The 14,987-nt window shown below is 55.6% G+C and overlaps 1 protein-coding gene across 6 annotated transcripts; it reads right to left on the bottom strand.

Annotated features, from left to right (window-relative positions):
* Positions 1–80: 80 nt before the first annotated feature.
* Positions 81–14,978, bottom strand: CC2D1A (coiled-coil and C2 domain containing 1A). Of its 6 annotated transcripts, none has more exons than XM_036878858.2 (29): positions 14,647–14,978; positions 13,161–13,296; positions 11,714–11,829; positions 11,555–11,620; positions 11,169–11,303; positions 10,846–11,080; positions 7,797–7,921; positions 7,411–7,483; positions 7,189–7,260; positions 6,965–7,095; positions 6,813–6,885; positions 6,031–6,164; positions 5,548–5,662; positions 5,299–5,471; positions 4,484–4,606; positions 4,337–4,395; positions 4,125–4,241; positions 3,037–3,110; positions 2,902–2,960; positions 2,730–2,781; positions 2,544–2,643; positions 2,366–2,456; positions 1,981–2,118; positions 1,831–1,892; positions 1,178–1,241; positions 960–1,086; positions 806–882; positions 679–726; positions 81–597 (listed from the first exon to the last, which is right to left on the bottom strand). In XM_036878858.2, exons 1-29 carry the CDS (start codon positions 14,704–14,706, stop codon positions 577–579), a joined length of 2,856 nt encoding a protein of 951 aa, XP_036734753.2. In that variant the 5' UTR covers positions 14,707–14,978; the 3' UTR covers positions 81–576. The 6 variants fall into 6 exon arrangements, with proteins under 6 accessions (XP_036734753.2, XP_036734760.2, XP_036734737.2 ...); XM_036878865.2 differs by having other exon boundaries at positions 5,548–5,659; XM_036878842.2 differs by having other exon boundaries at positions 1,831–1,895; positions 14,647–14,977.
* Positions 14,979–14,987: the final 9 nt, after the last annotated feature.

Below are 14,987 nucleotides of genomic sequence, written 5' to 3'. Positions count from 1 at the left end.
AACTCTCCATCCACCCTGGGGAACTGTGCAGGCCAACCCGCGGCCAGCCACCGAGGGCAGGAGCAAGAACAAAGACGGAACAGAGTGGGCTGGGCGTGGCCCTGGCTGTTTATTCCTCGCGTTAGCCCGGGAGCTCAGCTGCGCCAGGACCACCCTCTGGGGAGCCAGTGGGGCTCTGGCTGGCCTCAGCAGCTTCTTTGGGGTGTGGGTGGGCTTCAGGGTTAAGGCTGGGGAGGGACAGGAAGTAAAGTGCTTGCAGGCGCCCTCGGGGCTTGATCCTAGCTGCCCTCCCACCTTGGGCTGTGCAAATGGGACTCTCCGGGCCGCCCAGCCAGGCCTGGATGAGGGGCAATGCTGGCCGGGGGTGGGGAGGGGGAGGGCACCATTCCTGATGCCCCCTGCCAGGGAGGCTGTGGCCAGGCAGGGTGGGCCCAGTGGGGGTTGCGTCCATTCAAAGCCAATTGTCCGCTGATTGTCTGTCTGTCTGGTCTTCGGCTGCAGTCTGTCAGCTCCTCCCAGCGCCGGGGTCCTGGGCCTGCTCCCCACTCTCCAGGGACTGCCCGGCCTATCATCCCCTCACCTCCGGAGCCGCTGCAGCTGGGGGAGAGGCCCTTGAAGTCAGGGGGAGCTCATGGTGACACCTCCCCCCTGCCGGCCCCCAATACCTGAGCTGCTTACCTCATTCTCTACCAGATTCCGCCTGTACAGGGCCTCCTTTGCAGCCTCCTGGGGGACAAGCAGGAGGTCAGTGGAAAGCCCCTGTAGCACCCGCCTCCACTGCCCGTTGGGCCCTCACCCAACTCACCCTGCTGCCATCATTGCCCAGGCGCCGGGCAGCCTCCGTGTAGAACTGCAGCTGACGCTCCAGCTGGGCCATGTACTCTGATGGGAGGAGGAGGGGGTCAGGATGGGGCCCGCTGCCCTGCCCCTCCCCTGCGTGCCCACTCCTGAGGCCCTACCCCGCCGGATTCCCGGGCCCCCCTGCTCCAGCTGTGCCCTCTGCCACTGGCTACGTTGCATGATGTCCTGGTACTGCTGGGCCACCTCCGGGGGCACTGACCGCCGTGCCTGCCTGAGGGCGAGGATCTGGGGGGTGCAGAACGGGCTGTGAGGGGCCTGCCCAGCCCTGCAGAACCTCCAACTCCACCCCACCAAGCCCAGCAGGGTGGGCACCCACCTTCCGCTCCAGACGCTCTTGATCAAAGGCTAGCACACTGAGGCTAAGCAGGGGCCGGGCTGACCTATGGAGGGAGATAGGGGGATGAGAGGCTGCAGGGACTCTCCCAACCCTTGACTCCGTTAACTCAAAGACACACTGGGTCCTGGGGAACAGCAGGAGACAAGCCAGGCCCACCCGGTGTTGCTAAGCCCATGGTGTTTCATCAGCCCTAATAGGGACGATGGCCGTACACTCAGGCAACTGCAATGCCAGGTGATCAGGGAGGGCTTCCTGGAGGAGATGAAAGCCAAGTTGGAACCCAAAGGAGTCCAAGTTGGGCAGAGGAACAAGGAGCACATGTGGGGGTAGGGGTGCTCAGGGCATCAGATAAACACAGAAAAGGCCAGAGGCCAGTGAAAACTAGGTGTGCATAGCCATGAGCCAACAGAAGCAAGTGGAGAGAGGACTGCATATACTGACAATGGTCAGATTGCAAAAGGTCTTAAAGATCAAGCTGAGGAGTTTAAACTTGATGCTCCAGAAGAGCCAAGTAAGGTTTTAGAGCAGGGGAGGGACATGCTACAATTCGTGACTGCTGGGAAATTGTCCAAGAGGGGCTGAGATGGGAAGAGGGGAGTTTCTCTCCCACATGGCCTGGCCCGGCCACCTACCTGTTCCCTGGCTCCCTCACAGGGGCAGGCACATGAGGGGTCTTCCCTTTGGGCCCAGCAACCTGCTTCAGAGGATAGAACCAAGTCTTTTGAGTCCTGGCCCCCCTGAGCAAAACCTCCCCCTGGGTAGCTGACAGGCAGGAGTCTCACTGTGGGCACGGCTGCTGGCACAGGGTCAATGACCAGCCACCTCTCAGTTGTGGTCTCCAACTGCTGGGATGTCAGTGGCTCCCGAATCCGAACCATCACCTCCAGCCGCCCCCCTGTGGGCCTGCGACCATCCAGGACCTGGGTGGGGGTGAGGAGAGGTCTGTCGGGAAGCAGGCAGTGGCTGGAGGTCCAGGGCCGGACCAGGAAGAAACGGCCATTTCCAAAATACGAGCCCAATCAGATGGGGCAGGGTGCTGGGAGTATTAAGTGCTGGGCAGGGGGGAGATCTGACACTCTCAGGGGAGGAGACTTGGAAGGAGACTTCGAGCAACGTTAACAAGTGGCTCGGCCATAGCAAAGGATTCAGACAAACGTCCGTTCTCACCTCAAGAATCTCCCGGACTTCACATGCTGTCTCCAGGGCATCCAGCTTCAGCTGGGCTATGCCCAGGACCCGGTCGGTCTTAAACAGCCCCCTGCGTGTGCGATGGGGGAACACGATGGCTGGCCCAGGGCGGCTTCCCCTCCCCTGGAACCATGAAACGCTTGCACCCCCAGCTCACCCCTTGTGGACCACTTCAAACTTGATGCCTTTGGTCTGGATGGCCCTTCGCAAGCCACGGTGGCTGCGGTTGATGCTGAGTTTGAACTGCTCCTTGAACTCTGCTCAGGGAAGGAGGGAGGGGTCAGGCTGCGGCCTCAGGCTCTTTCTGCATGGGGCTGGGTGGGTGCCTCCCTCCGTGGCTCACCGGGGGAGTCTGTGTTCTTGATCACGCTGGTCTTGTCTTTCTGAGCTTCTTCCTGCAAACGAACAGGAGGCTGGAAAACTCAGGGGCTGGTGGAGCCTGCGCTTGGACCCCTGCCCAACCCACTCCCCAGCCTGACAAGCTTGAGCCCATCCCTCCTAGGCCCTCCACATACCACATTGGGGTAGGGGAAGTCGAAACGAACAAAGACATCCAGGTCATTGGGGGACAGCCCTGTGGGTGAACAAGGGTCAGAGCCAGGCAGAGAGGTGGCCCCCACGGGCCCAACCCCTGCCTGACGCTGCCTCACCTGCGGGTGTGGGCAAACTGATGCCCTTCATGATGAACAGGAGCAGGTCACTGCTGCTGAGGTCAGGGAAGATCCTTCCAGGAAGGCAGGCAGGGCAGGCGGGGAGACAGAGACACCTCAGCCCCACTACCTGCCCGCCTTCTTTTCCCGCGGCGGAGCCAGGGAATGAACCCCATGCTGGCTTCCGGGGGTGTCTTAGCTCCTGGGTTCCAGTTTCACAATCGGAGTTCTCTGTCCAGTTCCACCAATGGCTAACATTTGGGCCCTCTCTTCAGTCTGCCTCTATTTATTTGGTACCTACTTTGTGCCAGCCAGTGTCCTCACTACTGGGGATGCATAAATGTAGGAGACAGACCCTGACACTGTGCTCATGGAGCCCCAACTGGCTGGGTGAGCAGATGACTGGTGAGTGTATAGCAAAATCAAGCAACCCCACAGAGAATTAAAGGAAGGGAGAGATGGAATGTGCTCAGGAGGGGCCGCTTCAGACAGGGTGGCCAGGGGGGGCCTCTCAGGGGCTCAGGGCAGATGACTGGATGTTCAGAAAGGGCTGCTTCATTAAGACCCGGGAAAGAGGGTCTGGGCAGAGGAGACACTGCCAAGGCTCCGAGTGGGAACATGGCTGGGGTGTCTGAGGGACCAAAAGGAGGCCCTCGCAGCAGGAGGCCAGCAAAGTAGGGACAGAAGGTAAAGGTGAGGTGACAGGAAGCCAGGCTGTGCTGACAGGGGGGAGCCAGGGTAAGAGGTGTGGGTTAGCCTAGGTTATTCCAGCAGCGGCACCTGACCTCATCTGTAAGTGGGAGCAAGGATCCCAACTCCCAGCACATGGGAAGGTTTAACAGGAGCAAGATCAACAACCATCCCACGGGCTCAGCCAGGCCCCTGGGACAAGACCCCTCTCTTGTCACCATCAATGCCCCACTGCCACCCTTCACTCACACCTCATGACTGCCTCAGGACCCTTGCACAGCACTATGCTCCCACCACCCACTCAAATGCTCCTGCAGAAGCAAGTCCTCTGCTGGCTTCTGGGGAGTGCAAACCCCTCTCCAAAGGGGCATCTGGGCCAGCGGGCGAAAGGGCCTTACTTGATGACACTGAAGGTTCTCTGCTCAAAGCGGGCAGTGGGTGTGAGGAGACCCCGGGCAAAGGCCTGCTTCAGAGTCTCCATGCTCCGCTTACAGTCCTCTGCAAGTTTCTCAAATCTGCAGGTGAGAGGGTCTTGCTCAGGTCGCTGGTCCGGGAGCAGGCTGGGATGCAGACGTCTGGCAGAGGCAGAGGTGGGGGTAGGGGCACTTACTTGCTGGTTTCGGCGATGTTGCCCAGGTGGGTGAACTGGTTAGAGTGGTTCAGGCACATCTGGGGAGAAGACAAGTGAGGGCAAGGTTGGGAGGACCACGACCCAGAGCTAGGCCTGCTGATGGGGACCAGGGGCACCCCTCCCCACCTCGTGCTGCTGCCTTATGAGCCTGGTGAGTTCACTGTAGCGCCGGGTGGACTCCTGAGACAGACCAGGGCCAGGCCGCTGGACCAAGACAAAGTCATCCTTGTTGACGGGGGCAGGCGGCACCTGGGGAGAGCCCTCCTGGTCAGCAACGAGCAGGCCCCCCCAGGGCTCTACTCGGAGAGGCCTTCCCCGACCACTGCTTCACCCACTGCCTCTGCGCTCTTTCTTCTTCCCCAAGGAGAAAAGATAACAAAGTTTGATATCTTCCCAAAGTGGCAGAATCTGTAACTGTTTCTCCCAAATCTAACCCCCACCCCTTCCCTAGTGGTGGGGTTCTGGCTGGACAGGCAGCAATCCAGCAAGAGACTACATGTCCCGGCCTGCCTTGCAGCTAGGTGTGTCCACGTGACCTGCGTCCCACGGGAGGCAAGAGAAGTGATGGCAATTCCATGCCACTTCCTTTAAAGGAAACTTTGTCCTGTCCTTTTTTCTCTCACTGCTTTCCACGGGCTGAATGCAGATCAAGCATCAATATACTTTGACTGTGTGGACAAGGATGACCTCTTAAGATAGGGCAGAACATGATGGAAGAAACCTGGGCCTTGGAAGGCTGTCTTTCAGAGCCCAGACTGCCTGAGTGTTACATATTAAAAATGTCTGTCTTGTTTCAGCCACTGTCTTGCGGGGTGGAGGAAGCTATTTGTTACAGCAGCTTAACTTGCACCCTGACTGACACCCCAAGTCACATGGTTGCTAGGTGGCTGGAGGCTGACAGGCAGGTGCCCGGGAAGATCCAATAGGCCTAGAGGGTTCACCTTGGCGATGTCCACAGGCAGCCCATTGCGTGAGGCCTCTAGCATGGGCTCCAGCCCCTTGGCCTGGCGCAGGTGCATCTTGGCACCTTCCACGTCGTTCTTCTGCTTGGCTCGCAGTGCAGCCTGCAGGAGCTGCTTCTTACGGCCCTCCAGGAAGGCCAACTGTTGCTGGGCTGTGGGCACAGGGGCATCTGTGGGTGCTACCCTGCCCTGGCCAGGCAAGAGGCAGGATGCGGAGGAAGCACCTACCTCTGGTGGATGTGCCTTTGGAGGTGGCTTTGGCTGCTGGGGTGGAGCCTGACTGGGGTGCTCTTGAGGGGGGAGCCTTGGGCTGGGCTGTGGGAGCCGGAGGGCTGTTGGGCTGCTGAGGGACAGAGAGGAAGTCAGAGCTTTCCCAGCATCTGCAACAACTCCTCTCCCAAAAGGGTTAGGGCCTGACACTGACAATAGTGACCCCCTTGGTTTCTACTGCCTCGGCATCAAATACAATGCACCATCCTGTTCTCGCTGAATCTTTGCAACAGCCCTGGGAGGCAGCAACTGTTATGGTGTCCACTTTACAGATGGGGAGACTGAGGCGCAGAGAGCAAGATGACTTACCCATGGACACACAGCCAGGAAGTGGCAGGGCCAGGATGGGATGTGGGTTCTTTCTGGCTCAAGGCCAGGACTATCAGGGCTTTGCTTTGCGGCCACTCCCCTGCCTCACCCCAAGGCCCCGGCCCCTCACACCTCCTTAGGCTCCTCATCCTCTTCGTCCTCTGGACCTTCGTCCTCGTTGGCCAGCTTCATGGCAGTCTCCAGGACCCCTGCCAGGCTCTGCTGGGTGGGCTCAGTGGCCTCCAAGCCCTGGATGGGGGGAAAGCCTGGGTGGCCGGTTGGGGCCCAGTCAGAAGGGAGAGACCATGCCGTAAGGGCAGAGACATGGGCTCCCCTCTCTTCTAAGGAGCCTCAGGACTTTAAATCTACTTTGAAGCCAGAGAAGAGCTGCTTCCAACCACCCCTGTGCCTCTTGGCGTCTCTCGCCTGACCCTGGCCTTTGACCAGACTCCAACAGCAAGCAGGATGTCAGGGGCTGGGTGCAAGGGACTGTCCTGGGCCTGGAGGGACTCCCAGGGGACCAAGGTGTAGAGAGAAAATTGCTCTCGTGGGGAATGCGCAGGGAGCTCTGAGAACCCAGAGGAGGCCTCAAGCTACTGGGGGTCCGACAGGAGGCTGAACAGGTGTCTATGAAGCCGAGACCCGAAAACTAGGAAGGAGCGAGTCAAACAAAGAAGAAATGGAGGAGTAAGACAGAAGGGGGCTGGTGAACAGGCTCTCCAAATAAAACTACCCAATTTTTGTGTTTGCCAATTTCTGTGGCATAAATACTCAACCTGCGACCAACTGTCTAAGGAGCCTGCAGAATTCCTGAATGTGTGGCAATCACCTCCCTAATCCTGAACGTCAGTCGGAGGGAATAGCACCTCAACAGGCTCAGAGGCTGGAGGGGTGGGGGCAGGGGCAGGGCCTACCCGGGGGCACCGGCAGCTCGGCCACATCCACAGCTCGGCCAGCCTTGTGGGCTCGGATGGCGTCTTGGTATTGCTGCGGGGGACACAGTGTTGGGGCCACCTGGGCCAGGCCTCCAGGGGCTGCCCACCCACCCACTTGGCCCCCTGCACACCTTGACGATGCGCTCGTGCATACGGGCCTTCCGCTGGTCCCCTTTGGTCTTGGCCTGGGCTGCAGCCATGTGGTATCGCTCCATGCGCTGCTCCAGTGCCTCCAGGAGAGTCTGCGGGGGTGGGGGAGCCTCTGGGCCAGGCCGGAGTTGGGGAGCAGGGTTACGTCTTCGGAAGGAGGCTGTCTTGCCCCAGCCTGCCCACCCGACAGGGTTCCAGAGCTTACCTGGTGTGGAGGGCAGCGTGGCAGGAGCTGGAGGCTGCAGTGGTGGTGATGGTGGGTCTGGGGGCAGCTGGTCTGGGGGCAGAGAGGTCCAATGAGGGGTTTGCTTGGGCCCCCCCACCACATTGGTGTGGAGGAAGCTCCCAGGCCTGACGGGGAGGCAGCATCAAGAACTTGGTGAAGGCCTCTACCAGTCTTGAAGGGTGGGCAGGGTGGGTTTCTCACCAGGTGGTGGGGGCAGGCGAGACAGGTCTACAGGCTCCCCCTGGCTCAGGGCCTCCAGGATGGCGTCAAAGCTCTGGGAAAGGAAGGGAAGAGGTCAGGAGAGGAGGCTGCAGCTGGGGGCCAGGACCCTGTGGGAAGCCTGTTATGTGACAGAGGACTCCTAACTCTGTCCCTTTCCACCACCTTTTTTCCAACGCTTGTGCCCATTTCCCAGAGTGGGTAAATGAAGGCTTTAAGAGGCACAACAAACTACAGCCACAGAGTGACCAAGAGCCAGGATTCACATTCGGGGCTGTGTAACTCCAAAGCCCCTGTTCTTTGCCACACTGCAATGTCGGAAGCATCCTGTCCTTTCCCTCTGACCCCATCCCTCAGCCTGGACACACCTTGGCCACACGGAAGTGTCTGGCGGCAGTGGCAGTGTCTCCCCGCTGCTTGGCGTGGAGGGCAGCCAACTTGTACTCACGCTGGCGGCTCTGCAACTGGGCCAGCGGGCCAGGGCTGCAGGGACCTAGAAGGGGGAATGGCGTACACACCACTTCTATTTAATTCTCACAACAAAGGTAGTTCTTAGGCCCATTTTAGCGATTCAAGAACCGAGACTCAAGAGAGGGCATGCTGCCTCCCCAAGGTCAGACAGCTTGAAGACAGCATTACGGAGTCTCAACCCCAGGACTGGCAGGTTCCCAGAGCCACTGCTGTTTAACCTCCCCGGGAAAAGTTTGGAAAACTTTATGAACCTTCAGGCAGTTTTAAATGGACATCTACAATTTTTTTCATCTTAAGTTTAAAAAGTGGCCAGAGCTGGCATTCCCAGTGTCTTGCAAATACTGACACTGGAAAAAGGAAACCATTGTGCCACTTTTAAATCTAATGAATTTTAACTGCCATGGTGATTTGAAACTCAACCAATATTCACTTTTTATTTTATTTCTTTTGAACTGCAGCAAAATATGCATAGCGTGAAACCCAACCTTTTTAAGTGTGTGAGTCAATGGCATTAAGCACATCTGCATTGTCTTGCAGCCGTCCCCACCATCTGTCTCCGGAACTTTCTCACCTTCCCAAATTAAAACTCTCTCCCCATGAAACACAACTCCCCACCCCCTGGCCCCACCACTACTTTCTGTCTCTATAAACCTGAACTCCTCTAGGGACTTCATACAAGTGGAATCACACAGTATTTGTCCTTTGGTGACTGGCTTTCCTTCCCTTCACAAAACGTCCCCCAGGCTTGCCTACGTTACAGCAGGTGTCAGAATCTCCTTCCTTTTTAAGGCTGCCTTGTATTCCACCATACGGAGGGACCACACTGTGTTTACCCATTTGTCCCTCAAAGGAGACTGGGTTGCTTCGGGCTATTGTGCCTAATGCTGCTGTGCACACGAGTGTACAAATACCTCTCCATGTCCCATTTCAATCCTTTTGAGTATATGCCAGCATCTACCTATTAAAGACATCTCTGCATTCACGTTTAGCAGTGAGTGATTTCATGTCTTAAGTACATCCACATCCCCCACAGAACTGTCTCCTAACACGGTCTGTGGGGGTGCTAGAAAGCCCTTTTTGGGCTCACACTTTCATACATTTGCACAACCGAAAGATGTCTGAGTAGTGTGTCAGCAAAGTTGGGCAGCAGGATTAAACTGCTTTTTGAACAATTCCATTTGATAGTTACAGTACCAAATATGCTCAGTACGTTTTCAGGGAATGTATTTCTAAACTGAAAGCAATAGGTCCAATTGTTGGTGCAAAAAAAATCAAAGTACCACAGATACACCATCCAGTACCCACAAATCCTGGGAACACTTGGAAAACAGTATGCATTGTGCTTTTTCAGACTGACAACCACACCCACAGCTTTCAGTTTACCTACATCAGCCTGTAAAGGTGTTGAAGCAAAACACCTTGACATCTGATTGGTTTTGTTTCCTGTATTTGAAGCTCTGTATTAAAAAAAACTTTCTTTGGGGTGAGGCTACTGTTAGAATTGTCATTAGCCCATAACTGAGGAAAGCCTAAATGTATCGAGCTTTCTGATAAATAACTTTTATATATAAAGCAATAAAGCAATAACTTTTATATACCAAGAGTAAAATTGTTTTGGCAAGGCACCTCTTGCTGACATGGCCAGTGCTGGGTCTGCCCCCTACCAATTAGCTTGCTTTCCTGTGTATTCATTTCTAACTTAGCTTTTTTCGTTTTTAAAGTGCAGCGAAAAAACCCACTTCACACCAACGAGTAGACGGGAAGAGACGGAGTCTTGTTTTTGAACGTGGAGTGATTCCCTGAACCCCTGTCAAGCCAAAAAGCCCCAGCCTGAAAAAATGTGGGGTGACTGTAGCTGAGAATTTCAGGTGCTGATTTCCAACAGTCCTCCTTAAACTTGAATCCAGAGATGTCTTTAATAGGTAGATGCCGGCATATACTCAGAAGGATTGAAATGGGACACAGAAGGGTATCTGTACCCTCATGTGCACAGCAGCATCATTCACAACAGCCCCGAAGCAACCCAGCCTCCCTTGAGGAACAAATGGATAAACACAAAACAACAGTTTAGGAACCAGCCTGGGGGTGTTTGTTCCTAGGGCAAACCCTGGTGTTGACATTCTAGAAGTGAGGGGGTGGGCACTCCCCTCCTATAGTGGAAGAGGACCTGCAGGGACAGACAGGTTGGGAAGCGAAACCTTTTGGGAAGTGCGTCCTCCAGCAGGTGAGTTCTAGGGGACAAGACAACAAGCTAAGGGCTTGGGAATTATCTACTTAAAATTCTCTGTGTGGGAACATTAGCCCTAAAAAGCAACAGAGTTCTGACAGATGTGGGAAGCCAAACCCAATAGGACAGACAGTGTCTGGCTCTACTTACATGAAATTTCTAGAGCAGGCAAATTCATAGAGACAGACTAGAGGTTACCAGGGGCTGCAGGAGGGGCTGGGGAGTTAGTGTTAAGGGGAGAGAGTTTCTATCTGGGATGAAGAAAAGTTTTGGAAAGAGAGGTGATGGTGGCACAACATTGTGAATGTATGAAACGTCACTCAATTACACACAGAAAAATGGTTCAAATGGCAAACATTATGTTATATATACTTTACCACCACTGGAAAAAAGGGCATTGAAGAACTCTGGGACCTCATGTTGGACCAGGGAAGAGGAGGGGTGTTAAGAATATCTAACAGTCCTCTATAGCGTCTTACTACACTGAGGGACAGTGACTGCAAGGTGGGGTCGGGGGGAATTTGGTAATATGGGTGAATGTTGAAAGCACAATGTTGCTCATGTGAAACCTTCATAAGATTGTGTATCAATGATATCTTAATTTAAAAAAAAAAGAAGAATATCTAACAGTCAGTGTGGGGCCTGTATCCCCACAGAGGGGCCAACTGTTGAATACCCACCAGCACATTCCATGTCAGCGCCCCCTGCCCCTGGCCTACCTGGAGGAAGCTGAGGCTTAGCCAAGCCTAGCGATGAGGCTGGGGCAGTAGGACAAGGCCCCTCCACAGGGACGCTGGGCTCCAGGGCTGGTGGGTTCATGGGGGCCGGCTGGGTGAGTGCGGGGGTGTGGCTGGGCGTGGACACCAGGCCCTTCCCCAGGGCCACAGGTGGTGGGATGTCCTCTTCATCGATCGCATTGCCCTCCCGGACAGAGGCCAGCAGGTTTTCCAGTGTCTGGGAGGAGATATAAACATGGGTTTCAGAGGCGCCCAGAGCTGAGGACTGGGGGTGGTCCTGGTACCCCTCCTATACCTTGGCTCACCTTAAGCCCCCTGTCATAGCGCCGCATCTTGGCACCATTTCCAGCTTGCCTAGCACTTTCGATCGCTGTCTGGTAGAGAGCCAGCCTCTCCTGCAAGGTGGCTTCCACCCCTGGGCTGGGGGCTGTGGCCTTGGGCTGGGGGCAGGGCCAGGGGCCTGGTCTGGATGGTGACCCCACTCAGGCAGGTGCCTACTGCAAACCAGGCAGGTTCCCCCTTGGCCACTGGTGGCTCCCACCCCGGTGGGGAAGAAATCATTGTCCCCGTTCCCAGTGCAGGGAACAAGGGTTCAGAGGTGGCCCATCACCTGCCCAAAGTTGCACAGCTGAGATGGGCAAGGGGGGGCCTTGAACCCTGAATTGTAGGGAGCAGGTCATCAGATCTGTACCTGAGTTGCAGGAGGGTGGGACTCCGAAGACTTCTGCCCCTCCCCAAGGACCCTGTTGAGTTCTGCCTACAGGGACACACAGCCAGGTCCAGGCATGAGGGCCTGATGGAAGCAACAACAGCCAGAGGGTAGGCCCCCTGCTCTGCCCCGGGAGCTCACCAGCAGGTCATTGTCAGCCTCCACAGCCTCCTCGTCTGAGCCCTCCTCTTCGTCCTCATCCAGGTCTCTCATGCACAGGCTGGCCATCTTCTCAATGGCCTCCATGGGCAGGGGACCTGGTGGCAAGGGGAGGCCCCAGCTAGACTGGGATCCTTCAAGAGTCCCCAGCTCCCATCCCACAGCCCCGAAGAATAGGGTAGCAGGCAGTGGGGCAATGTGTCCCCTTCCCGGCCCTTCCATGGCACCCCACTGCCCTCAGGCCTGCCAGGCATGGTCCCATCTCTCTGATCTCACCTCTTCCTTACCAAGAGTTCGAACCCTAGCTCTGCAACTTTCTCAGTGTGGAACTTCAGGCAAGTCACCTTACCTCCCTGGCCTCAGTTTTCCCATCTGTTAGATGGGGACAAGCTTCTCCCTCACAGGGAGATTGTGGGAACTAAACATAAATAAAGCTCTTAGCACATTGTCAGCATTTTGTTATTTGAGCTATTCTCGTCATTTGCATTAGTTGCACTCTATGAAGTTGCCACAAACACTAATTATGGAATACTGAGCCACTGCCCTTGGAAGAAAGATAGGGTTAGGTTTCCATGAGCCCCCAGGCACAACATTTTTGTTCATCAGTCAAGATGTAACCTTGTTGTATGTGTGTTTTTACTTCAGGACACCTTATTTAATATATATTGTTGATTTGTTAACACTGAACTCAAGGCCAACAGCACTGTAACTCATGCCTGAGCAAAGGAGTGACTGCACAGGCACCCCAAATATTGACTTTGGTGTTACAAAGACATTTTAGCCAGTAGGTAAATTCACAAATACAGAATCTGTGAATAATTAGGGCTGACTCTATTAACTAAAAAATGTAAAGGCTCTGTCTGCCCTCTGAGTTCCAGCCCTGCTTAACTGATACAGCGTCAACTGTCTCCAGTCATCTGCCCCAGGGCCTCTGCACATGCCATGACTCCTCCCAGAAGTGCTCCCCAACTCTTCATCTGGCCCTCCCCACTGTGAGTGCCTCCTCTGGGAAGCCTGCCCTGGCTCACAGATCTCTCCCATTGCTCTGTGTTCCCCGATTGCAGCCCATGATGCACCAGTGGGTTGGAGGACATGCTAGGCCCTGTGTGAAGTGCTTTATGAACACTTTATGAACAAAGGTTAACTCCTGTGATGTTAAGTGTAGTCACTATCCCCATTTTACAGATGGGGAAACTGAGGCTTATGCAGGTGCTGGGACTTATCAACTCACACAGTCAGTAAGTGGCAGAGCTCGATTTGAACCTTCACCCTGAGTCCAGAGTTATCACTTAACCTCTTATTCAGACTGTGGGTTTTAGGAAAGCATGGACCTTCTCTGTCAAATTTCCCCATCTCCCCTGTGCTCAGCTCAGAGATCCACCCATAACAGGAGTTCAGAAAATGTTCAGGGGTGTGTTGGGAGTCTCACCTTTCTCTCTGGGCTTCTCCAGGTCTTGGGGCTGGCCACCCACTAAGGCCAAGAACTCAGCCTCCAGTTCCACATCATTCACTCCATCCTCAGGGATCATCAGGCCGTCTGGGGAGAGGTCGACCAGCAGGCCCAGCTGCAAGAATAGCAAGGGTCCCATAATATGCTGGGATGCACCTCACCTGGCCTGATGCAGCCATGAGGGATCCAGAGTCCCCTCAGGAGGAAGGAAACCCAGGCCTCCTGGGGAAAGCCATTCCCTTGGGGACTACCCGGAGGCTGGAACAGGTCCAGGACATAACAGGTGTCCCAAGATAGGCCAGAACCTCTGGCACAGATCAACATGGAACAAAGGGCAAGCGAGAGACCCTGCTTCCTGCTCTGAGCCCACATCCACGATGCACTGCTAGCTGCGTTCAGTAGGGAAAGTAGGCCCCAAACCTAGCCCAAAGCAAAGTCACTCCGCACACCTGGGTTTTCCTTCCAGCATCCTCAGCAGAGAGGGCCATGCAGGAAGAGTGGAGGCATCAAGAGCAAAGTGAAGCCCTGACAACAGCGTCAAAGTTGAAAGCAGCATCTTTGCTGTGTAACAGACCTGTCTTTCTATTCTGTTCTGGTTAATAATAATATTATGTTAAACTACACAGAATTGCCCTTTCTGTAGGTCAAAATGACCAAATATTGACAATTATGTATGGCTCCTTCTAACAGTAATGAAGATGATAACGCTCATGGAGGGCTATGTTTCAGCAGTTTCCATAAAACATCTAAATGAATTTTCACAACTGTCCTGTGACATATGGACTCTTAGTGTCTCCATTTTATGGAAGAGAAATTTGAGGCTTAGAGCTGTGAAGACAAGTATCCAGTATGCAGAGACCAAGAGGGAACTTCAGATTATCCAGACTTTAATACCTGGGCACTTAGCTATGACCTGGGCTCTTTCCATCAGAGCTAAGAGAAATCAAACTCTCCAGGTGCCTGGGCCAGAGGAGACAGGGAGGGAGAAGGGCCCCAATCAGAGTCTTGCCTGCTCATGGCAGCTTAGCATTTAGCCCTGGCCAGGCTGTTAATCTCTATGATCTTGGGCAGGTGATACAACTCTCTTCACCACAGTGTCCTCAACTGTACAATGGGGATAAAACGAGGTTGACCTGGCCCGGCTAATGCCAGGGTTCCACGCCTGATCAGGCCAGTGGAGCAGTAACTATCCTCACCCTAGGTCCGAGGCCTTCCCCTCGGCGCAACTGAAGCTGCTGCGGCAACAGGTGGCCCAGAGCCCAGGGCGGAGCGTCAGGAGCTGGGGAGCAAGGGCCAATAGGCCGCACTTCGTTGGGGGAGAGGGTCGAACCTTACCTGGGAACCAGGGCTCACCTTGGGACGGAGATCGAGCTCCCCTGGGGGTGGGGCCCTACCCTGATTTACCCTGAACGTTTGACAGTGGTGGGGAGGTTTCCCTCGGTAAGGCCGTGGGGTGCAGACTCACCTGGCGGGCGGCGGCGGCGCCTCGACCCGGGGGTCCCGCGGGTCCCTTCCTCTTGTGCATCTTCCAGGCTGTATGTCGGGACCACCAGCCACCTCGCCTGGCCTTGCCCTGCCTCCTCCCCCGGGGCCTATGGCCGCGCACGCGCCCTTGCTGAGCACCGCGCCCCTCGTTGGCGCCCTGCGACCGCTGACCCTGTGCCCTCGTCCCCCGGGGTGCCCGCCCTACTTCCGCCTCGGCCCTTGGGCGCTGCGGCACCGGAGCGCAACCGCCAGACTTGCAGGGCCCGCCGCACTGAAACTACAACTCCCGGCAGGCATTGCGCCGGGGCGCGGGCACGCCGG

Source organism: Manis pentadactyla, chromosome 12, assembly GCF_030020395.1.
Source record: "Manis pentadactyla isolate mManPen7 chromosome 12, mManPen7.hap1, whole genome shotgun sequence".
Classification (NCBI taxonomy): Eukaryota; Metazoa; Chordata; class Mammalia; order Pholidota; family Manidae; genus Manis; species Manis pentadactyla.
Note: the sequence above shows the minus strand (reverse complement) of the source record. Positions and strands in the feature narration are given on the sequence as shown.

Excerpts from the sequence above, each read along its gene's own strand:
- CC2D1A (XM_036878842.2), bottom strand. The coding sequence starts at position 14,706 with ATGCACAAGAGGAAGGGACCCGCGGGACCCCCGGGTCGAGGCGCCGCC. Across the intron at positions 6,165-6,812 it reads CGAGCTGCCGGTGCCCCCGG|GCTTTCCCCCCATCCAGGGC; the intron begins GTAGGCCCTGCC and ends CCGGCCACCCAG. Across the intron at positions 1,087-1,177 it reads AAGAGCGTCTGGAGCGGAAG|ATCCTCGCCCTCAGGCAGGC; the intron begins GTGGGTGCCCAC and ends TGCACCCCCCAG.